Below are 27,123 nucleotides of genomic sequence, written 5' to 3'. Positions count from 1 at the left end.
TTTTTTTCTTTCACTGCCCAGCTTTCATATCTGTATGTAGCAATTGGGAATACCATAGTAAAGAGGGTTGTTCTTAGACCGAACTTTCCAGACAACACTTGGAAAAAGGTCAGCTTAATAAAAAGCACCCTCTTGTTAAGAAAGGTTGGGTTTTGGATTGCGTGTGTCTGAGCAGAGGCGGAATGGGAGGTGGCCACCCCATCCATGGAGCAATGCTGACCTCTTGTGATGGAAAGCGGAGTCGCCTGGGGCCCTTTCCGGTGCCAGCCTCCTCTCGTCTCTTAAAGGAGAACAGATTGCTGTGGCTGTTGGGGAAAAAAGCCGGGGCGCCCTTCCCCTTGACTCATCTTCCTCCCACTTCCTCAGATCACTGTCTCTCGTGCTTTGCCTTGGAACTCCGGCCTTGTTGTTTGTAACTTCTATGGAGCTTGAAAGCTCAGGGAATGATTAGTAGCAGCATTTTTTAAAAAATATGTTTATATTTTATTAAACGAACATCCGACCTAAACAGCACATTAGGAGCAGCATTATAATCTATAACAATAATAATAATCTTAGAAGAGCAGAGCTGGAAGGGACCCTGGAGATCATTGGGTCCAGCTCCTGTCAAGGACTCCCAACCTCTGGCTCTGCAGCCTGATGCTTTAAATCACTGAGTGGCCCATCATCATCATCATCATCATCATCACCTTAGATCTGCAGAGCTGGAAGGGGCCCTGTGTAGATTATTGTCAAGTCCAGCCCCTGTCAAGAAGGCCCAGGGGCGGGAATCGAACCCCCAACAGCCAGAGATCTAAACTGCTGAGCTTATCCGGCAGTTCTGGATAAAATGGAAGACAGCACGGAAGACACCATATTTTCCACCCTTCCTCCAGCTACGGTTCTGCTTCTAAGGAATATCCAACCGGCCCGGCCCTGCACAACTGTGTTGTGTATTGCATAGAGTTCAGACGGAAGGTTTTGAGGGGCACGCTCATTTCGTGTGGGGTGCTGGCTGGGCATGGCTAGAAACGGAGAGGGGACACCCTGGCACACCAAATAATCCCATGGATGACTGAATACCTGAAGTTGGGACCTGGCATTATTAGTACAGGGTGCTGGAGCATCTGGCTGCAAAGGCAAGTCCAGGGGTTCCGATCCCCGCTTTACCTGCTGGGAGAGATCTCCCTGCGGAGAAATGGGCTCCGGCGCACAAACGCTCCGCCAGCAACCGGTGCGCCGAGGGGCAGAAGCGCGGCCAGGGGCGGGAGGCCGGCTCCAAACGGAGCTCAGAGTCGGGGCACCGGCAAGGCCGACGGCGCGGGGGCAGTGGTTAGGGTTGGGGAGTGTTCGTGGCCCCCCTTGGACGGCGTCACGTCCTGGGGGGGGAATGCAGCCCCGGAGGTCAGCCAAGGGGACCCAGGCCTGCCCTGCTTTGGGCCCTGGGGGGGGGGGCGACGGGGCGAGGTCTCCGCCGGGCTAGCGCGTGTGTGGGCCGGCTGCGCCCCTGGAAGGCTGGCCTCCGCCTTCCCCTCCCGCACTCGCCTTCTTTCTCCCCCCCCCCCCGCGGCCTCTTCTGCGCCTCTCGGGCCCGCTTCTCTCTCTCCTGCCCCCCTCCTCGCAGCAGCTGTGGGGCGTCCCCTTCCTGGCGGCTGGCCGGCGGGGCTGCAACCCGAGCCGGGCGAGCCGCCCCTTCCAGGGCGGGCCTGACGCGCCTCTAAGAGATCGCGGAGGGAGCGGCGCGGGGCCAGCTGCGCGGGCGCGGAGAGCAGGCAGGCAGGCAGGTGAGTGCGGGAAGGGGGGGGGCGCCGTCGGGGCCGCCTTTCCCCCGGGGAGACTCCGGCTGCGGGGTCCGCGGGGCACCCGGCGCAGGCGGGGCAGGGGCGCCCGGGGCTTCTGTGCCAGCTTGGGCAAGGCAGGGCAGGGCAGGGCCCGAGCCTGGCAAAGAGGAACCGGCAGGGAGGGAAGGCTCGGCTTGCTCCTCGGGGCCCGCGGGGAGGGAAGCGCCCTCCGCCTCCCCTTCTTCTGGGCACGCAGGCGGCCAGCGCTCCGCGGGGCGCGCAGAGCGCAGCCGGCGGCGCCTCTCCTCGCCGGCCAGGGGCCAGGCTGCCCCGTGGACGGCCTCGGGGCCGCCCCCCAGCCCCGGCCCGGCCCTCCGGAGCGCCGAGGGCTTTCCCCGCAGACCCGGCGGCCAGAGGCGCTGCGGGAAGGAAGGAGCCTTTGGGCGCGGGCCGCCTTGGCCTCCCCGGCGGTGCGTGGAGGGCTTCCCCGGGTTGCGAGAGGCGCTCCTGGCCTTCTTTTGCTGGGGTTCGCTTGGGAGGAGTCGCGGCGCCTCCCAAAGCGCCTGGGAACCTCTGCCGGCACGTGGAGAGCAAAGGGAGGCGCAATCCTAACACCCGAGGAGCCCGATCCCTTCCCAGCCGGGATCCGGTTTCTAGGGCGAGGTGGAGGAGCCTGTCTTGGCATCCAAGCGGATCCTGCAGGTTTTTGTGAAGAGTCCTGCCTAAATCCGCCTCCGTAAATAAAGCAAGTGAAGCCGCTTTGGAGAAAGAAGGTGGCCTTTCTCTGCTGCCGGGCGGGTGACCCGAAAGGACCCGGCGTGCCAAACGGAGCCCTGCCGGTCCAGAGCCGCCTGAACGGGGCGGCTGCGGGGAAGCCGGCGTAGGCCTTCTCTAAACTGCCCCCTCTCCTTCTGATCGGCTGGACTCCATTCCCTCCCCCCCAGGGCAATGGGAGTTGTAGTGAAGGGCATCTCCTGGGCAGGGCTGTTCTGTCCCTTGCCAGTTTTCTCGTGACTTGCCTCTTTCTAACTTTCCTTCCGCTGTGAAGAAAGGAAGCTCCTTCAGGAGCCCAGAAGTCACGCTTGGCTTCCCCTGCGGGGGCGAGGAGGTCACTTCTCCCAGCGCAAAAGTGCCCAGCCTTCAGAAGGGAGCTTTTTGACTTGGGAGGGGGCTGGCTGGGCGGTAGGCGGCTGGGCCCCTGGCCACCCAGGAGAAAGGAAGGGACAAAAACATACTGGGGCCTTCCCTTTTGGGGGAAAAATGTCTCCATCAGATCCACCCTTGAGCATCCTGAGTGGTGATGGCTGATGGCCATGCAGGTGAGGAACCAGCCTGAGAGAAGCCTGGAAGAGAGAGGAGGAACCGTGGAGGTGCCTTAGCTAGCCAATCCTGGACTCACTCCCAGGGCTGTTACGCCCTTGCTTCCTCTCTCCCTGTGTGCCTCCTGGCTTCTTTCGGTTCCAGATCCTGTTTAGCCCCTTGTGGACTCACAACAGCCGCTTTTAAGGGGGAGCTACAGGTCCTGCACCTGGCACCTCACTCCTGATCCAGCCTGGCCTCCTGGCCCCGGTTGGCTTCTGAACATCCTCTTAGAACGGCAGAGCCGGAAGGGATCCCACGGATCGTCGAATCCAGCCCTGGTCAGGGAGGCCCAGTCGGGAACCGAACGCCCAACCTCTGGCTCTGGAGCCAGAGACCTAAAACCCAGAGTGATCCAGCCGCTCTCCACAGTTTGCAGTTGTCATACAAACACAAGCAATCAGACAACCCTGGAGGTGGTGGTAGATAACCGTGGAGGAAGAAGGAACCAGCCACTCTGGTTTCGGGGCCACATCATGGAACTTGGGGGGATCCCGACTCTACTTTTAGCTCAGAACGAAGGCGCCCCATTTAAGGATTTTTTTTTTTTAAAAAAAACCTACAGGCTAACACAACATCTGCTTTGTTCCTGCTCTCGCTTTCCAAATGCTGGAGTCAGGTGACAGGGGCAGCCCTTCCCACAGGTGGGCGCTTTGGGCAGGATGCCAGTCGGATCTGTTGCTCCTCCCCAGCCCGCCTTGTTTCGCCTTGTGCAACCCTGGCAGGGCCGACCGGCTCTGGGCCTGGGTTGCTGCCGAGGGAGCAAACCTGTTGGGTAAAGGTTTTCTATGGCTTGGGATGGGCCTGGGGCCCAAGAAGTGTTTGTAGGATTGCCTCCTTAACCTTCCGTACCGTTCGCAGTTGTGGGACAGGGAAGGTTGGCAAAGAGCCAGGGTGATGCCCGACCACGCGTTTTGAAATGCTCTCTCCCTGAGGGAGACCGTTTCATGTGGCCACCCTCATCTTTGCTGACCTTTGCAAGAACCGCCTTTCCTGCTCTTCCCCTCTCCTTCTCCTCTCTTCCCCTGATGGGCAAAATGGGTCGTCAGATCCATAGGCCCCTCTGGAAGCAGTTGTTTGACGACAGGCTGGGTGTGGATTTGCAGAAGGAGCCCCCCAGGGAAACAAACAGAGCCCCTTTTCCTTTGCCTCTCTGCTCTGTGCCGCCAAGTCAAAAGCAAATAGCAGCGACCTTATGAGCTGGCTGGATCGCTCAGGTCTCTGGCAGTGGAGCCAGAGGCTGGGCGTTTGAGCCTCTCGGGAGAAGGGTCTCCTCCCGGAAGGTTCAAACCCCCAAGCCTGTGTGGTCTTGGGCTGAGCTGCACAGAGGAAAAGAAAGATACACGACATCACTAAAAGGATGTTTAAAAGCGAAAAACAGGAAGAATACAAATATTTAAAAAGTACCATATTAAAAATGTTAAAGAAGAATCAATACTAAAAACAAATGTTTAACTAGCTGCCCTCAAGTTATAGCCAGACCTGAACGGGGAGGGGGGGAGGGGTTCTACAACATGAAAGCGCGTCTCCACCCCCACCTGGTTTGCCTTCCCCCAATGCCAGGCAGGTCCTCCCAAACAGGCCGACCCCTGGGTTTTCCAGTATTGGTTTAATCTGTTTGTTCGAAAGGGAAGGAGCCTCCTTGGCCAAACCGTATTTTCCAGGGCGAGCGTCCTAAACAGTCCAACTGGTGCTGCGGATAAGAGCCAGTTTGACGAGTCTGGCTCCCTCTGTAAGATCCAGGAGGGAAGGAAGATTCCCCACCCGTTCCCTCCAAGAGCTTCACCCTGTTGCTTTTTTTTAAACCTGCCTTCCCTGGAACTGCCCCTAGGGTTTCTGGGAAGTGTAGTCCAAAGTGTAACTCTTCCAGGCTCTGAAAAGAAATGATGTCCAAGCTCTTTTCTTAACAGCACAGGAAGTAACTTTTCCAGTGCTTTTGTTCCAAAAAAATTCCAAGGGCCAGGCTCTCTTTTACAGTACAGTACAGAAACCTTTATTGGCATGCTGCATAAATAAAACGATAAAACAATAAAATACCGGGGAAAGATTCATTACTGGGGGGAGGAGGAACCAGAACATCAAAGTTGGAGCCCCTCGTTTTGGGGGAACATGTTGCGGCGTCTCTGGATAATGGCCTGGACGTATCTGGCGGTTGATAGAGTGACTTCCTTGCTAAGGTCACCTAGAAGGTATTGTATTTTCCTCAGGTCTGCCCATCCGAAATGAAGGGGGAGAAAGACCATCTGATGTGACAGGCGGATATCCTTGTAGAGTGTACAATAGAATAGCATGTGCTGCAGGGATTCAGTCTTTCCCTGCCCACATGGGCAAATTCTCAATTCTGTTGGTAAGCCCCTATACCTGCCCTGCGCTAGACTTGATGGTAATATGTTACATCTAGCGAGGGTGAATGCCCAGCGGTCTTGTGGCTGTTCTAGAAGATGAAGGTAGTTGGGTCTACGTCCGAGGGTGAGAGGTAGCTGGAAGTACAGCGGAGAGCAGACTTTCAGGGCCGCGCTAAACAGCGTTTGCCCTTCTATGTCCAAGACCCTGTTTTTGATGGTTTGGAAGACCCTAGAGGGGGGTATTGAACCCATTAGGTCTGGTGACAGCGGCTCTCTTTTAAGAACTCCCTGGACTAAACGCATCTGCTCATTTTTTGGCTTGCTTTCCATTGCCCTCTTCCTCACAGCAGTGCACTTGTCGTCCTCTGTGACCAGGCAAGGTGGTTTTTCTGATGTGAGGATGTTGTGCAAATTAAGCCAGTCTGGTTGATCCCGGAGATGGCAACGCATATTCTTTTGCATACCTCTATTCTGCTTCTGGTAGTCGGAGAGCAGCAGGGGTGGTTGAGCAGGCCCTTCAGCCAAGCTGCTTGCTGCCATTAGAAGCAAAACATTCTAGGGAAGGAGTAGGACTAATTTCAGAATGAGATGCTCGCCCTCTGGATTTATTTATTTTCCCCCAGCACTGCTCTGGAATGTGTAACCAGTGTGTCTTTCCACTGTGCTGACAGAGGGAAATGAAATAGCAAGCATGCTCTCTTTTATTCTCGCTCGGGTTTTGAAACTGTAAGCCATTCCGATTGGAGAGGTTCTGGACAACTGGGCAGAGGACTAAATGCTCCCAAAACCGGGAGACAAAGCATAGAAGCTTTTGGTAAGGTGCCCATTTGAAGAGTCTTAAAGGGTAGAACGGAGGAGGATTGCCTTGCTCAACTAGGGAGTGGCCAGGTTTCGTTTGGAGCTTCTTGTCTCGGCAAAGGACAGGGGACTCCACAGAGGCTGGGAAGGTAAAATTATGGGTGGCATGGAAAGATATTCTGCCACTCAAACTGATCTGAAAAGCACAAAGGGAGACCAGTCCCAGCCTGGCCATCTTCTTGGTTAGCTGCCGCTGATGGTACCCCTTTAATGTGGCATTCATCACCACCACCTGTGTTAGCTCCTGGAAAGGTTAGATGGGCCCTGCTGGTTAAAGCACACGTCTGCCCACATTTCTCCTGCCAGGCTGAACACAGCGGGAGGTGGCCTTCCGAGCAAGATTCAGTCTTGCTGCCACCAAACAGAAACTAGCCGTTCATGGACAGCTGCTGACCTGGATTTTCCAAGTGGGATGGTCGGGAGAGATCAGAGGACCTAAGAAGCCTTTGATGTTATGTGTTCCATCGGTATATGGGATAGCCTCTCAAAGCCCCATGCAAAAAGAAAGGGAAAATACAACCAGGTGGCCTTCCCGGGGTGCCCAAAAGTGGTATGGATCATTTCCATAAGCGGCAAGGCAGAGAAACCAAGCATAAACATTTGTGTTTCTATTGATAGAGCTCTTTAGCATACTTTAAAATATAGGTTCTTTGTGGAACAAGCCTTTTTTTTCTTTCTTTTTTCTTTTTCTTTCTTTTTCTTTCTTTTCTTTTCTTTTCTTTTTTTTTTTTTTTTTTTTTTTTTTTTGAGGTAGAATTAATCAGAGTGGAAGATATTAGCCAGCCCTAATCTTAAATCTTGCTGGTTGAGAAAGGGGTCCAGCAGAAGCCTCACTAGACCAGCAGAGCTTGAGATAACACTTGAGTTTCTAATCCTTTGTTTGTGGACAAATGCTGAGAGAGAGAGAGAAAGAGAGCGATATGGAGGCCACTTTGGCCCCCGAGAACAGCTTTGCTGCTTTCTGTCCCGTTACTTGTTTCTTTCCATCTTCTCCTGCAAACTCCACCCATCCTGGCCTGAAAATGAGAAATTCTGCATTAAAAACCTGTTTGACGCAGCCACGTTTGAACAAACTGGTCACCGCTGTACCTCAGATGCTAATGATAGATCTGAACCACACCCTTCTTGAGGAGAACATGGAGCAAGTTCTGGGGAAGGCCTGCCGTACGTGGAAATTTACCCAACCAAAGGTTTAGCTGCCAAGATGAGTAAAATGCTTGCAGAGTCAAGAGTTTGCGTGCTGAATCTGGAAGCTGGCGTTCATGTTTGCTTCCTCTGCCACTGGTGCAGGATTCATCAGGCACTTTACTTGGTCCTTTCTTTAAATGGACCGCCTTCTGGTCCTGGGGATGGGCTGTGGATCTTGGCTTGAGAGAAGGTGTGGAGGTTGCAGGAACCTGGACCTCAGCTGTTGGCTTTTGCGTCTGGAAACTCATGGGCCATTTAGAAGATGTGTTGAAAGGCTGCATGTTTAAGTCCCGTAAAGGTTTACCAACTGGCCCTTCTCAGAATCTTTGCTGAGGCAGTGCTCACAGGGGAGGGGGTATTTCCATGTTGAAAATCCAAAAGCCACAGAAATCTGACTGGCGGTCTGCTGGCGTCCCCCAGCTCTGTTTCTTCCCTGTTAGAAATCCGAGGTGGAGGCAAGAAGTGATTGATGCAACCATCTTTGTCACCAAGCCCATCCTGTTCGTATTTAAAGGAGAACAGCCTGGTGGGTTGATATTATTTTTATATCAAATTGCACACACAGGTGAGGAAACCTCTTCCAAGGGTGGTCTTCTGCCAATTCCTTTCAAACCTGCTCTGGCATCCAGGTTGGGGAGAACTGGGAGAATTTTCACGACGTGAGAGGGTAGTATAGGGTGCTGGGAAGGGCGGTCAATTTTGCTCACCTTTGTGCCTAAGCTTTTTTTATTTTTATGGCAAACTTTAAAAAAACACCTTCCCACTTTGAGGCATGAACAGAGTTCTTTGCTTCTTCTCAGAAGTGCTTTCCTTTCAGGTTGCAAATTCAACTGGGGGGAAACTGTGTGGTCTAGTAATTATATTGTTTGCACTGTTTATATAACAGAATATTCCTGGTTAAAAAAAATGGTAAACTATAAGCAGCAATAAAATACAAGGTAAAATCTGAAAACAGATTTTACCGGCAACGGTAAGAAAATAGAGGTGAATAAAAATGAGTACAGTAGATGTACTCATGTGCTATTTTATGGTTCCAACTTCCTCAGCAGGAACCATAAAACAGCAACCCCACTGCTTCCTGATTTACATCTAAGAGCAACTTTCATGGCAAAATCCACCTTGCCATGAATGTTTGGCTTTTTTTAGTGCTCCACATTGGTACAAAGCTAGTGAGGTGTTTTAATCAACAAAAGCTTGTGGATTGTATGATGATTTTTCATTGTGGTCTATAAAAATACTGTCAATTTTTACGAATGGGCTAGAAAGCTTTCCTGTTTTAAAATGAAAAATCCAGGGTACGTAGACCAGTCTTTACCTCGTGACTGAATGTGGATGTCCAAGGGCCCTCTTGAGGACGGGAAGACCTTTTATTCCCCCCCTAAATATGGCCCTGCTTATTGGGTGGAATATCTTGGAAAGGGTATCCAAAGATACTCTAAGGATCTCAGTAGATAAATGCGAGAGGAGGCGATCCTTCCGACAACACTGGACTAAAGTTTTTAGAACTTAAAAAAATGAATGCCAGCATTTTAAATTGGACACATGGGTGCACAGATGACAAAGCCTGTGTTCTTGGAGTTGATGATTCTCAGAACGTTATCAATAAAGTTTACCTTTTGACTAGACATATTATGCTAAGGAACAGCATTAATGCCGTCGTAAACCCAGCAGCACCCTATAAAAAGTTGTTTCCAAACAGGCTTGCAAATGTTAATGTTTAATAAAGGTTTTGGTTCCCTGACATTGAAGAACCATTTATTTATTTGATTTGTATACTGCCCATTTGGCAGCCAGGGCCACCAGGACTGATACTGCCCTTAGTACTTGTCTGTTTCTGTTGGTGTGCACAAGTCTTCCTTCGGTAGAGGATGAGTAGGAGGAAAGGATCTCTCTCTCCCACCCTCCCCATCAAGTGTGAGGATTCAGCAGAAGGAAGGGGAAAAGGAACATACAGTGCCAGGGAGGCTGCTCAGCCAGATTCATTCTGACAGAGGCTCAGGGGTTACATCAAAAGGGTTTATCTGGACAGGTGGTTTTCAAAGCAGCCTTTCCGTGCTTCTGGTAAATCAGAAGCCCCTGCTCCTTGTTTCCTGTCCTCCTGATCTGACCAAAAAGGCAAACAGCAGGGGAATTAGGACAAGCACATTTCAAATGGCCAGACTTTGCATACAGCCAACCCAAATGTTCAATTTGCCTCTTGTTTGTTCAAGAAGACGGTTAAAGGACCAAACGGAGACACATGAGATATATTTTTGCATTTTGCAAGTTTTAGTAAACATGCTCAAATTACGGCCGTTCTATAGCCTCTGTGATGCTGTTGTCACGGCCCTCTGTGGGTGCAAATTTCTGCTGCTTCTTTAGAGTTAAGGCACAACTGATACACCTGTCTTGATCATCCCAAGAATTCCAGTGAAGACTTTGGAAGCCCACTAGAAATCCACTCATACCTAGCACTGGTCCGCCTTCCCTGGATTGTTCAAGAAGCCGTACCTCACACTTGTCTCATGCAGATTTATTAATTTTTGAATGACAAAACGATCGCCGGCCCAAATGGCCGGCTACCACACTTTGATGGCACATCTGCCACTCTGATCTGGCGCACATCCATTGGCCTGAGACAACTTGAAGGGCAGAGTGACACGAAAATGCCTCAGGCCACCAAAATTTCATTATTTTGCTACATACAAAATGTAGTTTGGCAAGTAAATACGCCAAACAAGGAAATACACCTAGCTTTCCAGCCAAGATTTTCTCCTTAAACAGCTTACAACCACAGCGTCCATAAATCCACAATTGCAATAGACACAGCGGCTGAAATAGGGGATTTAGTGAGTCAGCTCCTCTGCAAGCTCCATTGATTCAAAGATCTTACTCTAGTTGCAACGTACTACTGGATTTTAGCAGGTATGTGTGTCGTGTACAGCACTGGATGTTCGGTTGATTGAAGAAAGAACGCCAGTTGCCCTTGTGTGCAATTCACATTTATCTCTATTTAACAACTGTGTTTGTTGTGTTTCTGTGTTTGGTGCCCTGTTGCAGTTGCAGGCCCTTTCCTTTCCGTAGCTAAGAACGCATATCCTTTCCTAGAGATTTTAACTCCCTGGGGTAGGAACGCTCTCTCCCCAGCCACCCTCCTGCTCTCTCTGCTCCCCGAGCAGCTGGTCCTGTATGGCTTCCCAAGCCGTTCCAGGTGACTGAGCCGTTCTTCCTTCCTTGTAAAGATGCCCATTATTTGAACTCTATTAAATATTATCTAAAACGCTTCCTTTCTTCCTCTTTCGATTGCAGGGAGGTATCTGCGTTGGAAATTTGACACCAGGGAGAAGTGCCCAGGGGTCCGTTGTCATGGTGAGTGCAAAGCAGGTGCCATGCCGTGCCGGGTTCCCGGGGAGCCTAACCAACGGGGTCAATGGGCAGGGATGTTGACTTGGGCAAATAAAACAAGCAGGAAGAGTTCCTCATATCAGGGTGAATGTGATCTGATCCTGAGATAGGGAAGGGAGGCTTGACTTTGTTCTAACAGAGATGGCACTTGGGGGCCAGTGCCAAAAAGAAAGTCCTGTGTTCCAGTCTGCCTCCTCTTGCATGGTGCAATTCTTCCTCCCTAACAGCCCAGAGAGCCGAGAGGGAGCCTCGCTTCCTTGGCTCCTTCCTGAATTTCTTTAAGTGCCACTACGACAGAATCAGAATCCCCCGGGGTCTCTTTGAAACCACCTCATGCAAAAGAGGACCATCCATTCACAGAGTCCAGTGTTGTCTTCTTTGACTTAGCAGGGACCGCCTCGCAATTTCAAGCATAGCTCTCTGCCAGCTAGCTGTGCTTTCTGAGATCTTTCTTCCCCTGGAGGTTGAACTATAAACATGTGTAGGCAAAGAGTTTCACTCCAGGTTCAGTGGCACTAAGTTCCCAAAGACGATGGGCCTGACAGGTGCCGTGGCCGATATCTGGTATGACATTGAGTTTGCTACTAGAGCCACTTCTGGCTTAGAAGCCAGATTGAGAGGTCAAGCTTCAGCTAAGCCTGCATCTTAATGACATACCGGAAATGTACCCCTGGCTGGGTTGCATTCAGGGCAGCATTTCACAGCTGATACTCTGTGGCTTTAGGCTGGGAACCGAGGAACCATCCGGGAAGCCTCCCACTTCAGCGCCGAGGAGGATGCTCACAAACTCCGCAAGGCTATGAAAGGACTAGGTGAGTCACTCTCCTTCCAGCTGTGACAAACCCAGACCTACTGGGATATGTCACACAGTTACACTAAGCTGCCACCAACCATTCCCTGTAAGAAGTCACACAGACCAGGGATGGATTTTTAAACAATAAAAAGAATAAGGTTTATTTTAAATACACACAGGTAAAAATAAACAATCAGGTGAATAGATAAAGTAACGTGGCTTATTCTCACTCATACAAGCATACAGTTTGGTTCACACAGAACCCTTAACTTGAAGCACAGACCCTGAACCTATCAGTTCTGGCTAACCATACAGACACCTGAACCTATCAGGTTGGTACTCTGACACACAGAAGTACCCTGTCTGACACACAGACTCCCACAACAGCTTCTTCTTCCCAGCTGCTGCTTCGTCACAACCCAGTGTCTCTCAGCGTCTCTCTCTCCACCACACAGGCATCACATATTTATACAGTACAGCCCCTCCTCCTGATGTCCCGCCTTCCACTCCCCATAGGATGGAACTTTCCCTCCAAACCCATGATAGACAGGTAACATCAGTGCTGTATGTAACACCTCCCCTCTTTATAAGTTGTTTTGTAGGGGGAAAGCTAACGTGCTTTTCACCAAAAAACAACCTGAATAAAACATACAACAACAGTTATACATACCATATTATACTTACTCATACTTACATTCTAAGTTAACCATAGCAATTAGGCATTTTAAACATTTACCATATACATTACATCCATTTACCTTTATTCATACAAACCAAATTCAAAACCAGGTACATTTAACTTTTTGTCATCATTATATACACATAGTCCATGTTTCTTTCGCCGTCTTCATTCTTCAGGTCTTCTTGATAAGGCGTCAGCAACACAGTTCACTGACCCTCTGACCACCTTCACTTCAAAGTCATAGTCCTGTAGGTTTAAAGCCCACCTCATAAGTTTGCTATTGTGGGTTCTCATTGTCTTTAACCATTGCAGTGGTGAATGGTCAGTGCACAGAACAAAATGTCTTCCCCAGATGTAAGGCTTGGCCTTCTGGATCGCGTAGACTATGGCCAAACACTCCTTCTCCACGGTTGCCAAATGTCTCTCACCTTTTTGAAGTTTCCTACTCAGGTAGGACACTGGATGCTGGTCACCATTCTCATCCTCCTGGCACAGAACTGCTCCTACCCCGCTGTTAGACGCATCGGTGTAGATGATGAACTCCCGGTCGAAGTCTGGAGCCCGCAGGACTGGATAGTTGATTAACGCCTCCTTCAACCTCTGGAACGCCGCCTCACAGTCGCTGGTCCACGGGATGCGGTCATCAGCCTTCTTCCTCGTCAGATCGGTCAGCGGAGCCGCAATCTCGCTAAATCTCGGGATGAACTTTCTGTAGTAGCCCACCAACCCGAGAAATGATTTGACCTTTTTCTTGGTGTTGGGTCTAGGCCAATCACGAACAGCTTCTATTTTGGCCTCCAGGGGTTTTATCATTCCTCCCCCTACCATGTGACCCAAGTATTTTATTTCTGGGCTACCCAGCTGACACTTGCTGGCCTTTACTGTTAGCCCTGCTGCACTTAACCTCTGCAGCACTAACTCCAGGTGTATCAGGTGATCTTCCCAGGTATTACTGAAGATCCCTATGTCGTCAATGTAGGCCACTGTAAAGTCACTGAGTCCTGCCAAGGTCTGGTCCATCAGCCTTTGGAATGTGGCTGGTGCATTTCTGAGACCAAAGCTCAGGACTCGAAACTCATAGAGACCAAAAGGGCTGCAAAAGGCAGTTTTTTCTTGATCCCTGGGATCAATTCTTAATTGCCAATATCCCTTTACCAGGTCCAATGATGAGATGAACCGACAACCCCCTATGGTTTCAATCAGGTTGTCTAGCCTGGGCATTGGGTAGGCATCAGGAGTGGTTACACGGTTTAATTTCCTGTAATCAACACAAAACCTAATGCTCCCATCAGGCTTGTCCACAAGGACTATCGGAGAGGACCAAGGACTAGAAGAGGGGACGATTATGTTCTCCCTCAGCATCTCGTCCAGCTCCTTCCGCACCTTGTCCCTATAGGGTCCCGTTACTCGGTATGGGGATACTGCCTGCGGGGGTGCATCCCCTGTGTGGATCCGATGCATCACTCCCTTCACTATCCCCGGCTTGTTGGAAAACACCTGTTGATATTTACTAAGCAGCATTTTTAGTTCTTGCTGCTGGTCTTGGGTGAGTGCAGGACTGATCTTTACCTCCTCTGGGTTGTATTTTACTTCCCCTCTACCCTCCCAGAAGGGTAATTCAGCTTCCTCACTCTCAGCTGCTTTTATCGCGAATAAAACCCTCTGTTCCCCTCTGTAGTAGGGTTTTAGGGCATTCACATGAACCACCCTCCTTGCTTGGTTCTCCTCCTGCTCTATAAGGTAGTTCAGGTCTGACATCTTGGAAATGACCCTATATGGTCCTGCCCATTTGAGCTGCAGTTTATTCTCTCTGCAGGGCCTAAGCCAAAGCACTTCCTCCCCTGGGTCAAAGTGCCTCTCTCTAGCTTTGTGGTCATACCATGTTTTCTGTCTGACCTTCTGAGCTTGCAGGTTTTCTGCTGCCAGCTCTAGATTTCTCCTTAGGTCATTCATCAAGGTGTCTATGTAAGTCACAACGTCTTGTGGGTCATCCTGGGTGACCTGCTCCCAAATTTGTTTGATCAAATCAAGGGGCCCTTTCACCCCTAAGTGTGCAGCAAACATGTCAGAGTGACCCCTTTGTAAGATCATGGGGCGATACTTTTCAGGTACCACCAGTTGACTTCTGATCCCATCTCCCCCTTTTGAGATATTCCTCAGGGTTTCTCTATATAAAATCCCCTTTTTCTCCAGAAATCTCACTGGGGTTTCAGGTGTTAGCTGGGCGTCAGTCACCTGTTCAAAACACTTTTGGAGAGTGGCGTCTGCCTTTTGCTCCTGTCCAAATCTGCTGTCTGTGGTTAAGGTTTCCACCACAGCTTCTGAACTCCCCTCTGCTTCCGTCTCTGGCTCATCATTACCCCCCTGAACTGTCCCTGTGGTGGCTTGTGAGCGTGTAATCACTAGCACCCGTTTCACATGTTCAGCCAGGTCATTTCCCACGAGCACGGCTGCTGGCAGAGTCGATGAAATCGCTAGCCGCCAATCTCCCCTCCAGCCTTGAAAGTGGACAGGTACCTCTGCTACTGGCAGAGAGATTACCTGCCCCTCAATCCCTGCCACCTTCATGCTCTCATTTGGGATTATAAACTCCCTAGGAATAATATCTGGATGGCACAGGGTTACCTGGGAACAAGTGTCCCGCAGCCCCCTATACTGACGGTCAAGTATTCCTACGTCCACCCTGGCTGTCTCAAACAACTGAGAATCTGTTTTTATCAGCAAGCAGCGCTTTACCTCCACAAGAGGACCATTTTCCTCAGCCTGATCAGCAGAGGTAGCTGTTCCAGACTGAGTAGTCATGGCAACAGGCTCCCTCAGTGACACTGAGCCTTGCTCTTTCTGGACACAGAACACAGCTTTTGGCTTGGTCCCACTAGAATTCTGAGGCACCATTCCTTTTAGCTGCTTTAATTTCTCACACTCTGAGATTAGATGACCCTTTCCCTGACAGAAATAACATTTTCTGGTGTATTTTGATTCTCTCTCATCTTGTTTTGGTTTTCCCTCCAAAATCTGAGGTCTTGGTTTCATGTCTGAGGGCTTCCCTTCACCATGGGCCCCTCCCCCTTGCTGGCTTTTCCCTGGTCCCTGAGAGTACTTGCTGTAGGTTTCTTTGGGTTTACCTACAGATTTTCCCTCACCCAAGGGCTTTCTTATTTGGGAAATAAAATCTGCGATCTCTGCGGCTGCTGCCACAAACTTCGGTTTCCTTTCCCTCACCTGGAATTTCAATTCCCCATGCAGGACTGAATAGAACTGTTCCAGCGCTATCAAGTCTTTCAGCTGCTCATAGGTCTCTGTCCCTTCCTGCGATAGCCATTTCTCAAGCAGCCTCACCAATTGGGCCCCCACTTGGGTAAAAGTTTGTTCTGGTTTCTTGGTGAGGGACCTGAATCTTTGTCTCAGCTGCTCCGCATTTATCCCATGTCTGGCAAACACCAGTTTTTTAAACTCTGCAAAATCTTTCATCAGTTCCTCAGGCATCTCGGCATAAACCTCAGCCAGGCTACCACTGATTAAAGATCGCATGATGGTCATCTTCTCAGTTTCCCTCACTGAGAAGTCCACAAACGCTCTTTCCACTAAGGAAAAGAACACCTCGGGACAATCTCCCTTGTGGTACACAGGGAATTTCTTCAGGTCAGCCTTAGACAATTGGCCTCCCTCAGAATCCCTATTGTTATTATTGTTCTGGTTCATCAGTTCCAGTCTTCTTAATTCAAACGCCATCTTCTCTCTCTGCAATTCCAATTCAAATTGTCTTTGCCTTTCCCTTTCCCTTTCCTCCATTTCCCTCACCCTCAGTTCATGCTGTTGGGCTAGGAGTATCTTTCTGAGTTCTGGGTTCTGCTCTCCTGTGCTGTCACCTTGCACTGAGCCAAATTCATCCTCAGAACCTTGGTCAATCTGGGGGTCTTTCACTTCACTCATTTCTGTTACTTGGCTTCGAGTCAAGGGCATACCCCCCCCTCAGAACAGGCTGCTTTAAAAAGTCAAGCCTCAAAATAAAACGACCACTTTTTTTTCTTCTTGCCTCAGAACCAGCTCTCCCTAGAGATTGCTGCTGTTCTTCAGCACTTAAATTGCAACAGTATCGAGTCAGAGCCTACCCCCCTCTGCTGGGCCTCTCAGCTGGCAAGCTAGATCACTGTTGCTACGCAGTTTTGCCTCAGCTTTTTCCCGCCAAAACTAGGCTGCCTCAGAGCACCTTAATCTAAGTCTCCCCAGTTGGCACGTTCTTCTACTAGCGCACCTCCCCGTGAGGTACACCTAGAAGATTACCTACGCGCCTCAGACTGTCCCTGACTAGACCCCCCTTGCTCTGGGCACACCTGCCAAGGCTTTGCTGGACCACTGGACAACTGGACCAGTCGTATCCCACACGCTGGACACCAATCAATGTGACAAACCCAGACCTACTGGGATATGTCACACAGTTACACTAAGCTGCCACCAACCATTCCCTGTAAGAAGTCACACAGACCAGGGATGGATTTTTAAACAATAAAAAGAATAAGGTTTATTTTAAATACACACAGGGAAAAATAAACAATCAGGTGAATAGATAAAGTAACGTGGCTTATTCTCACTCATACAAGCATACAGTTTGGTTCACACAGAACCCTTAACTTGAAGCACAGACCCTGAACCTATCAGTTCTGGCTAACCATACAGACACCTGAACCTATCAGGTTGGTACTCTGACACACAGAAGTACCCTGTCTGACACACAGACTCCCACAACAGCTTCTTCTTCCCAGCTGCTGCTTCGTCACAACCCAGTGTCTCTCAGCGTCTCTCTCTCCACCACACAGGCATCACATATTTATACAGTACAGCCCCTCCTCCTGATGTCCCGCCTTCCACTCCCCATAGGATGGAACTTTCCCTCCAAACCCATGATAGACAGGTAACATCAGTGCTGTATGTAACACCAGCAACCTTCATTCTTCTTGGAGCTCAGCTTAGCCGCCTGGCCTCTTCTCAGCCAGTGGCTCTCTGGCCTTGTCATGCTTCTTCGTTAAGCTGCTGGCACATCAAACAGGGAAGCTATTAGATCTGTTTCAAAGGGCATCGGACTTGGTGAATTAATAGGTTACTTTTTAGCATGACTGAAGAGGCCTTCCACCTTGCCAAGCGGAAGTTGTCTCTTAAAATAAACCACACTCAGGTGTGTCCCTCTGTGTAATGGGGACGGGAAGCTTATTTAGAGTTCCATAAAGCAAAGAGAAATGTGTTGGACTAGATCAGGGTTCTCCTGTTTCTCCTCCCACTGGCATGTCCTGTCATTAGCTTGACTTGAGCCTCAGATTGAATTTAAAGCATGGCAGGCAAGAGTTGATACATGTGAAAATGGAGAAACAGTGGACTTTTAAAATGGATTTTTACAGGTCTCTCCCTGCCCAGCCTGCAGGGAGCTCAGGGTCACATACTTGGCTCTCTCTCTCTCTCTCTCCCCCTGCTCGTTGACCCAGACAAAATTGCTGCTAAGTAGGCATGGTTGAGGAAGAGCCTAGGTTTAATGTGACAAAAAAGGGGCATCCCAAACGGGTTTCACAACCACACCTGTTCCACTGGTCAACATTCGCACATAACGCACGTCATCAGTTAGCTAATGGATGGACCCTTACGAACGGCCTCCCTGCCTTTTCCTCCTCTTGCACCAGGAACGGACGAAGATGCCATTATCGAAATTCTGGTCCACAGGAATCTGGCCCAACGGCAGGAGATCAAGATGACCTACAAAGCTTCTCTGGGCCGGGTAGGTTGCCTTGGTGCGAAATCTCATTTTCCATGCTTCTTGTTGTTAAAATTAAAAGCACTGTTCAGACACTGTTGCTTCTGTGAAGTGCTGGATAGCTTAGTGGTTGAGGTCTCTGGCTGCGGAGACTGGGAGTTTGATTCCCCCCCCCCACTGGACCTCCTGGACTCAATGATCCATAGGGTCCCTTCCTGCTCTGCAGTTCTGAGATTATGATTAGTTTTTGTGATGTACTCATTTTGGAAATTCAGTGATGAATATTCAAAAGGAACATAGTGTTCTTTCGTAGAGACATCCTCATCTTTGGTCTAGATGGGCAGGATAAAAATTGAATAAACAAATACAATAAATAAAATCTTTCTGGCTTGGTGAATTCCAGCCTCTTCTTCCTGCATAAAGGTCTAGCCTCTGACTGAAGATTCTGGGACATGTTGCCGTTTGCCCTCTTTGCTCATGGGAAGCCCTGGATAAACCTCTCCTCAAGATTCATAGACCCCTTTGCAGGGGAAGCTGGCCAGCGACAAATTCTCTGGAGAAGCAAAGGTCCTGCAGGGAGTTTCGCGTCTCAGCAGAAGAGATCTGACACTGGTGATCTCCCAGGTTCCCCACCCAGTCCCCTAAGCAACCTGGACCCACTGGTTCTCCTAGGGCTGGTCTTAATAATCCTGAGCAATTGGGATTTCAAACTTATCTGTGCTGCCTTTGTTTAACTTGTGCCTTATCTCTGAGATGGCCCAAAGCCTGCTTTGATGGTCCCCTTGGTGCACAATGGTCCATCTGATGCAACGTGTTCCTTTCTCTCCTAACAGGACCTAATTGATGACTTAAAATCTGAGCTAAGTGGGAAGTTTGAGAAGGTTATTGTTGGCCTGATGACGCCCATCACTCTGTACGACGTGGAGGAGCTGAAGAGAGCCATGAAGGTTTGCAAGCGCTTTCACAGAATGGCATGAGCGGAGCGGGCAGGGAGGACAGAACTTCTAGAGCAGCAGCCGAGTCGGTCCTTTTTCAACAAAACCAGAGAATTCTGTAGGGACTTAAAGATGATGTCCTCTTCATCAGATGCAGAGTTTGGGATAGAATGGTCTCTTGCCTTTAGGGCTGGTGTTGGGAAACAGCTGTATCATAAAAATACAGAAGGCAGTCTAGGATCCGGAAGGAAGCCTGACGCAACACCTGGAATTGCTCCTCGTTCCTTTTTTCTGTCTCCACGGCACCCTTCCCAACCACAAAGGCTAGAAACCACAAGGGCTAGAAACACTGCTAGTTATGCACTAGTTTGCACTTATATCACAAGTCTACAAACAGGGACCTCTATCACAAACAACTCATGCTTTTATTAAAAGGCCATAAATGGGCTGAGAAGTTGAGTTTAAACAACCACAGAGGGTGCATTCGCTGCATAGTTAATGCTCGATATTTAAAGGACTGTTTTTAATGACCTTTCAGAAGGGACCATCTTCCCAAGACAGTTTGCACTATTCAGTAAACACCCTAGTAAAATTGTACAAGAACAGTATTAAAATGCTAAACCGTGATACCCTCTGCATTCTCAGTAATTTTTTCTCTGTGAGCTTGGTGTTTGTCTTGATCTTTAAATGTTGAAGATCATGGCAGGTGCCTGAAGATCCTGCTAGTGTTGGAACCAAACCAGTTGGGGTCTCTCTTTAGTAATGCTGTTTTATCTCCTGTTCCTTAGGGGGCCGGGACCGATGAAGGATGTCTGATAGAAATCTTGGCTTCCCGGAACAACATGGAAATCCGTCGGATTAACGAAACCTACAAACACCGTGCGTACGAAAAAGAAATGCTTCTGGGTTTCTTGGGTGATGGTCCTTCTCTCAACCCATCATCCACTTAAGGGCAGGGAATTTTTTTAAAAAGTCTGTCCGCCTTCTGCCACGTTTGTCTCAAACTGGACCCGGGCTCCATTTATTTGCCTTTAGATTCAATACGATAAGAGTGGCCACATGTCCTCTTTTAAGGTGAAAGAGTCCTCGAGTGGAAGGTCTAGCACAGGTCAATTCTCCTTTGAAGGCATCCTCCAAGATCAGGGACTTTTAAGTTTACTCATCATCCACAGAGAGAATCCAGACAGAAGACTTAGCAGGCACGCAGTTCACTTGGCCATAGGGCTTTCTCTGTTCAAGTGAGATGTGCTGTAATTCTATTTAAATTACAAAAATCCCTTTTAATTGTGCACCTATTAGAGAATCGTTGTGATGCAGTAGACAGGGCAAAGGATGTGGACTCTGGAGAGCTTGGTTCAAATCCCTGCTGAGCTGTGGAAACCCACAGGAGGCAAAGCGATGGTAAAGGCACTCCTTAAATACCTCACACAGCTTGGAAACCCTATTCAGGTCTTTGCATGTCAGATGTGATGGCAAATAACAACCACACACATTAATTTGGATGTTAGCCGTGTTTGTTTTTGTCTCTTTTTGGTGATGCATAAAAGGCCACTGTAGAATAGACCTGTGTAGTTTCTCGAGTTGTCATCACCTCTGCCCCGCTTTTTAAAAAAATAGAAAATAATACCTGTTTTCCTGGGCCTTCTCGACAGAGTATGGGACTAATCTTGAGGAAGATATAGTCTCCGACACGTCTTCCATGTTCCGGAGAGTTCTGGTATCCTTAGCAACAGTAAGTAATTCAACTTTGTCAGGCCTCAGTCAGCTCTCCCTATAATGTCCATCTTCTTTAGCATTTCTTCCAACTTCTTTGGCCCTTGGTTGGATTCCCTTCTAGTAGTTTGGCTACTCTGTTCACTGGACGAGACTTCATATAAATCCTAGGGGTTTCAGAGGAGGCTTCTACTGTGCCATCTGTATTTATACATATCCCCTAGGGTGTGTGTGTGTGTGGAGCTACTCCCTCAAACCTGTTTCTCTTCCTGCATCTCAGATTATTGATAGGCCCATGCTACCAATGAGCGGGTATCCTCTCTCCAGAGTCCTCTTTGGCCCATCTTGAGGTCTCTCCCTCTTTTATGGGCCTCGCCTTCTCCTGCTTCCTCCTCCTTCACTGTCCACCCTGTGGGTGACTTCTCCCATATAAAGATTTGTTGTTCTCGTTGATCTCTATTGGGTCGAATTTAATCTGGGCCTTCTGTTCTCAGGGCAACAGAGATGAGAGCAACTATGTTGATGAAGGCCTGGCCCGGCAAGACGCCCAGGTTTGTATCACCTTGTGTTGTATAAGCGGGTGCTACTCTGTGCTCAATGCAGGTGTGGGGGAAGAGAAACTAGAGGATCAACTTATGCTGAAATCCACTTCTTTAGAGAAGCTGGGCTGTTTCTGTGTCCAGTATGATTTAAATAACGAGCAACTTGGCTCAGGAGTCATATTGACTTCAGAGATGGGCAAGGTCTGGCCTTCCAGAGGTCAAGATAGCAGTTCCTGCTCTTCATACCACCTTAGCCAATGGTGAGGACTCAAGGAGGCATGGCCCCAAAGCAACTGGAATGCAAGAGAAGCACCCTGGATTGTAGGCACCTATGCCAGGGTCAACGTGGAAGAGCAGAGCCCTTTCACAACCATCCCCCCCAAGCCATCATCACCCCTGCCATCAAGTCGAGAAAAGGCCAACTGCTGGAATTTACAAATGAGCTTTTGTAAAGCTAAAGGCTCCTAATGGCCTGTTCAGGACCACCCTCAAAAATGTGGCATTGCAACAGAGAGAGCAGCAAAACTATACTGCTCCTGGAGAAAGTCCATTTCTTCCCCAGGTGCCTTGAGGATTGCAGCTAAATACCTAGAAAACTGGAAAGTGTGTGTGTCTGTGTGTGTTTTGTTTTTGGCATGTCTGTGGATGGTATCTGTTACTCAAAAAATCCTAAGTCTTTCACTCTGTGAGCCTGGAACAGCTACCCCATTGCTCTGTCCTGACCCCTCCAAAGTGGATGGCTGATCGTTTCTTCTCTTTCTGTTTAGGCCCTTTATGAAGCCGGGGAGCAAAGGTGGGGGACGGACGAAGCCCAGTTCATGACCATCCTGTGTACAAGAAACAGAAGCCACCTGTTGAGGGGTGAGGTCCTGACTACTGTGCATTAATCACAACTGGGATTTTAAGACCAGTTGACTGAATTTGTTCTGCTGTGGCCGATGTCTATTCAGCATTTTTCTTCTCTGTCTCCTATTCAAGAGATGAAAATGTGAGGTCTGACTAAGTGGCCTCTCCTGCCAGTATAAATTTCCTGTTTTCCGCAAAGCAGTAAAATAGAAACTGACTTCTTTATCAACCTTTGTAGATTCAATGAACCATATCAATAGTATAACTGGAAAAGACAAAGATGCTTTGGGGGGGGGGGAGTAGGAAAAGAGGAAGCTCCAGAATGAGATAAAGTGACTCCATAATAGAAACCATGTTGAAGTTGCAAGAGCTGAGCTGAGCCATTCAAGGTTGAGCTTGTGGAGGTCATTCAGTTATTGGGGTCTCATAACTCGGAGCAACTGGACAGCACAGCAAAAATGTCCCTTCTCTTTTCCAGTGTTTGATGAGTACACCAGGATTGCTGGCAAGGATATTACAGAAAGCATTAAATCTGAGATGTCGGGAGATCTTGAGGATGCCTTGTTAGCAATTGGTGAGTCTTTAATTTGAGCCGAGGACATCAAAACTGGACATGCAACCTTCTATCACTGTTCTGCCAGGGTAGCCTCTGTTTTAGATTGTTTAGTGCAAGCTCCGGACATACTCAGAAGGGCTTCTCCCGGGTTCTTCTGACTTCATCCTGCTCTCCTTCCAAGGAGGCCAGTAATGAAGATATTAAAACCCTGTTTGATCCTCCCAGCAATGAGATGCTGCGGGTGCTGCTGCTGCAGGGTCACTTGGAGAATCATAGTTTGCAAGCAGGACGTCCAAAGAGAAGTCTCCTATCCTGTGAGCTTGCCCCATTCCTTAAGAGCCTGACTCTCCTCGTTCCCAATGATGGTGGAGAGCGAAGGCATGGGGGCATTTGGGGACGTCTTGACTTTGGCTCTGCACAGGGTTTTGAGTCCTTCAGTCTATAGGAGACCTCCTATCATTTTACACATACCGGTCCAGTGGAATTCCAATTGACAGTGTATACATTTTCTTCAGTAGCTGCAGTAGAAGTTGTCATATTGGCCAGAATCCTACCGGTGTCCTTGCAAGGATTTTCTGTAACTTGCCTCAGCCAATTAACAGGCTGGGCAGAGCATGTCTTGATGTGCAACTGGACGCATGCTCAACCACCTCATCTATTAACTGCAATTAGCCTCTGCCGTTTACCGAAACTTTATGTCAACACCAGCAGGGTTCTTGGCATTGTCCTTATTCTATAATCATCTTCATCTTAGAATTTGCACAGCCGGAAGGGATCCTTGATGGATCATGGAGTCCAGCCCTTGTCAAGGAGGCCTGGGGGAGGAGGGGGAATCAAACTCCCAACCTCTGGTTCCGCAGCCAGATCTGCCTTGAACCCCTGAGCGACCCAACAGTTGTCCCTGGCTGATCTGTGGGAGGGATCTTGGTTTGGTCCTCCACAGTCTACCTCTGAGTCCCCAACCCAGGAGAGGAGGTTGTTTCTACGGTGCCTCTGTTTTTCTAACTTTTTTGCAGCGCATCAGCAAACACCCCTCCTTCCACATTGTGTCTCGGACAAAAATTCCATCCTTTATTTAAGCTGCCAGAAATGTCATTCTCCTCTTAAAAGAAGGGGTGAGGCCATCACACTTCAGCGCAGAAACGCAGCTTAGAGACACCCAGAAGGGTTTCATCTCTGCTGGATTGCGCAATAGGGTGAGACCCACGGAAGGATACACGGGGCTCAGGAAACTGGCCCCACAGCCCTGCCAAAGTCGCTCTCTGGGAACCTCGATAGTGGCTGCTGTCGATGCAGATGGCACAGAAAACGGAAGGGCCTCCGCCTTGGTCAAGCTCAATCTATAAAGAACACGTTGTTGTAACCGTGCCGTCTCTCTGTGGTTTGCTTGCTGGAGAGATCAGAACCCTTGATAAATGGATTTCGCCTGGTTATAACTTATTTCTTGTTTTTTTCTAACTTCACATTTGTTTACTCTTCGCAGTAAAATGCATGAGAAATAAGACGGCCTATTTCGCTGAAAGGCTCTACAAGTCCATGAAGGTAAGGAGTTGTCAAAAGGCTGCCCCTCTGCCTGCCGTCGTCCTTAAAATGTCAACACGAAACCATGTTTTACTGCAAGGCACAAACTACATGCCCCACTTCAGCTTCCAACGCTCTGCTCCTGACGTTCCCAAATCCTGCAGCTTGAAATCCTGGTCTCTTATTTGTGGGGTAAAATAGTTTAGGCATGAGCTCTTAAGAATGTATTCTCCAAATTTAAATAGTCATGTTTATGACACAATGGGGGAAGCTTTAGAGGCCATCATCATAGGCCACTGGATCAAGGGGTATATGGGTGGGCGATTGGAAATTGCAGAACAGTGAGAGAGGGAACTTACAAAATGAGGTGGGCAATGGGAGGGCCAGATGCAGCCTCCTTTGGAACCCCAACGTAGCACCTCTGCCACTCCAAGTCCCCATATACTTCCTAGGAATTGATGGGGAGGAGCTACGGCACCATGTTTTGGGCTCCCCAACCACTCCCTTCTGGGCAGGCAAAAGATATGATCTGCCACTCTGCCGCCGGTCTTCTGCAGCAGTAGGATTAAAGCAGCGGTCCCCGACCTTTTTGGGGCTGCGGATCGGCTGGGGGAAGCAAGCTCCATGCATGGGGGGCAGGGGCACATTGCACAGGCATGACACACCCCCCATCCATGTAGGCGGGGGGGGGACGACGGAGATCCTTATCTGCGGTCCAGTTCCGGCAAGCCCATGAACTGACACCGGACCCCTTGATTAAAGCACGATGAGTGGTAAATGTGTCATATACCATGAAGTGCAGGAAACCAGAACCTTTGTGTTTTGTAAGGCACAGGCTGTTACAGCTAATCGCACAAAGGCGAACAGGGAGAGAAGTGCAGGAAGGGAAGAACTGGCTGAAACACAGTCGAGAGTGGTGTGGGAGCAGCGTCAAGCTCTTGGGGTTCAGTTATTCAAAGTCGAGATGGTCCAAGACGGTGTCTGGCCTCTGGCCATCCATCAAAACCCTCCCTTGTCAGGTTCCTATGTTCCTTTGCCCAGTGGGGCAAAGCATCTGGTTTACAAATTCTCTTCCCACCCCCCCACCCTTCCTCTAGGGTTTAGGGACTGATGATGACACCCTCATCCGAGTGATGGTGTCCCGTTGCGAGATTGACATGATCGATATTAAGGCAGAGTTCAAGCGGATGTACGGGAAATCTCTCTACTCCTTCATTAAGGTGAGCTTGCAATTAATTCTTGCAGAGCCTTGTTTGTGGGACTTTAGGGTGAGGGCAGAGACAGCTGGGCTGCCAGAGCACAAAACAGATAAAACAAGCTCGTGGGGCTCCGGCCACAGCTGTGCTTTTTTTTTTTGAGGGGGGGGAAGAGGGTGTTCCACTCATTGCAGGAACCTTGGGCTACAGAATTTGCCACAGGAGTTTCCAAAAGAATTCAGAAAGCTGAGTTGACCATGGTCAACTCTACATTTGCCTTCTGCTGAGAAACGGATCTGTTACAGCAACAGAAAATCAGGAAAGAGACCATCTTAATTTTAAAAAAGCAAAATAAGACCCCTAACGGCAGCTTGCTTGCTCTCTTCCAGGGAGACACTTCAGGAGACTACAGGAAGGTCCTACTCCATCTCTGCGGTGGGGAAGACTAAAAACCCAAGCTAAACTTGTGCCTTGCTCCACAGTCCAGGCTGCGCATCTGGCACTCCCTGAAACAAATCCTCAAGGAGTAATGCTTCTACGGGTCTCGAAAGGACACCACGAGTGCATTGTGCTAACATTGATTTTGCTTGCTAGAATTGCTGTTTAAATACATTTGAAAAGAATTTAGCATTGCTTGGGACTAGGGGCCTCAAAGGCAATACAGAATCAACACTAGCATTTTTAAAAAATTATTTTTGTATCCTGCTTTCTTGAATCAGCTCTGCAGAAAGGTTTCTTACTAGAAATTGGGGAGTTTTGAGTCTCTTGCATCTCCTTTTAAGTGGGACGAATTCCCCACACATTTCAGTTTTGATGGGATTGCAAGCAGCCGCCTTCCGCTATCCGTACAGCCGAATGACAAAACCAGCCTTTGTTATTCTGCCTCCAGTCGGCCCTACAATAACTGCTATCTTGATCGCATCTGGTCTGTAGACCCCTCACGGGTCCTGACTCCTACATCCCGTTCCCCAAAGAGGAAAACTAGTCCAATGAGGTTCAGAGCTAGATGACTGGACCGAGAGAAGGATCTTAATTTGCACACTTGACATTGACATGGGAACTCAGGCTGCTTGGATAGACATTTTGGAGGCTGTGCCAATTATGGAAATTCAGGCAGGTTCACCTTAGCCTGGGGTTTTGTTAGTGGAGTGGGCATAGTTTTCCACTTGTGTTGAGTAACTCATGTTGCTTCCTATGATTGCAGTCATTAACAGCAGGTTCTGCCAGACGGAAAGGACACCACCTTCTATCCAATTTTTAGAAGGTTAAGAGAACCTGAAATGGGATGGGAGATGCTTTTAGGGGATGATGTCCCTCCTGCTCCAGGGTTAGGCAGCAGGCTGCTGGCCAACGGTTATTCCCCAAAGGAGAAAAATTCTATCATCTCTATGAAATCTTATGCGTGCAGAGCAGATCACATATATCCACCTGCTAAAGTAACATGTGTATAATTATGCTTAAGCTGGAAATGATGTCATTGTGCTGGAAAATGCTTCGAATATTCCACTACTGTAAGGTATTGGGCATTCAAAAGCTGTAATTTCTCTTGTTTACATACACTCAGCTGACAACAGAAACCCTTTTGTGCCTTTCCTACAATGTATGAGAAGTGAAGATGGGCGGAAAAAAGTGAGACATATGAGTGATGGATTTTTTTAAAATTAAAGTTGTGTGTCTAACTTCTCCTTCCAAAATCATTTGAAAT

General features: G+C 49.0%; 1 protein-coding gene and 1 long non-coding RNA gene across 4 annotated transcripts in view; one reads left to right on the top strand and one right to left on the bottom strand.

Annotated features, from left to right (window-relative positions):
* The window catches only part of ANXA4 (annexin A4), a 29,511-nt gene extending 2,414 nt beyond the window's left edge, over positions 1-27,097 (top strand). The window contains exons 1-13 of one of the 3 annotated variants that reach the window (XM_072978852.2): positions 1,679-1,763; positions 10,799-10,858; positions 11,619-11,706; positions 18,039-18,133; positions 18,943-19,056; positions 19,833-19,923; positions 20,697-20,776; positions 21,252-21,308; positions 22,067-22,160; positions 22,624-22,719; positions 24,185-24,243; positions 25,320-25,442; positions 25,808-27,097. In XM_072978852.2, the coding sequence (XP_072834953.2) occupies positions 10,856-10,858; positions 11,619-11,706; positions 18,039-18,133; positions 18,943-19,056; positions 19,833-19,923; positions 20,697-20,776; positions 21,252-21,308; positions 22,067-22,160; positions 22,624-22,719; positions 24,185-24,243; positions 25,320-25,442; positions 25,808-25,867 (960 nt within the window). In that variant the 5' untranslated portion in view covers positions 1,679-1,763; positions 10,799-10,855 and the 3' untranslated portion in view covers positions 25,868-27,097. Of the gene's footprint in view, positions 1-1,678; positions 1,765-10,795; positions 10,859-11,618; positions 11,707-18,038; positions 18,134-18,942; positions 19,057-19,832; positions 19,924-20,696; positions 20,777-21,251; positions 21,309-22,066; positions 22,161-22,623; positions 22,720-24,184; positions 24,244-25,319; positions 25,443-25,807 lie in introns of those variants that run through there. The other 2 variants (XM_078379711.1, XM_072978853.2) reach the window with 2 other exon arrangements.
* Positions 11,818-27,123, bottom strand: part of LOC144584171 (uncharacterized) — a 294,410-nt gene continuing 279,104 nt past the window's right edge. The window contains exon 2 of the long non-coding RNA XR_013538264.1: positions 11,818-12,324. This is a non-coding gene — a long non-coding RNA (uncharacterized LOC144584171). The remainder of the gene's footprint in view (positions 12,325-27,123) is intronic.

This window comes from Pogona vitticeps, chromosome 8, assembly GCF_051106095.1.
Source record: "Pogona vitticeps strain Pit_001003342236 chromosome 8, PviZW2.1, whole genome shotgun sequence".
Taxonomy (NCBI): Eukaryota; Metazoa; Chordata; class Lepidosauria; order Squamata; family Agamidae; genus Pogona; species Pogona vitticeps.
Note: the sequence above shows the minus strand (reverse complement) of the source record. Positions and strands in the feature narration are given on the sequence as shown.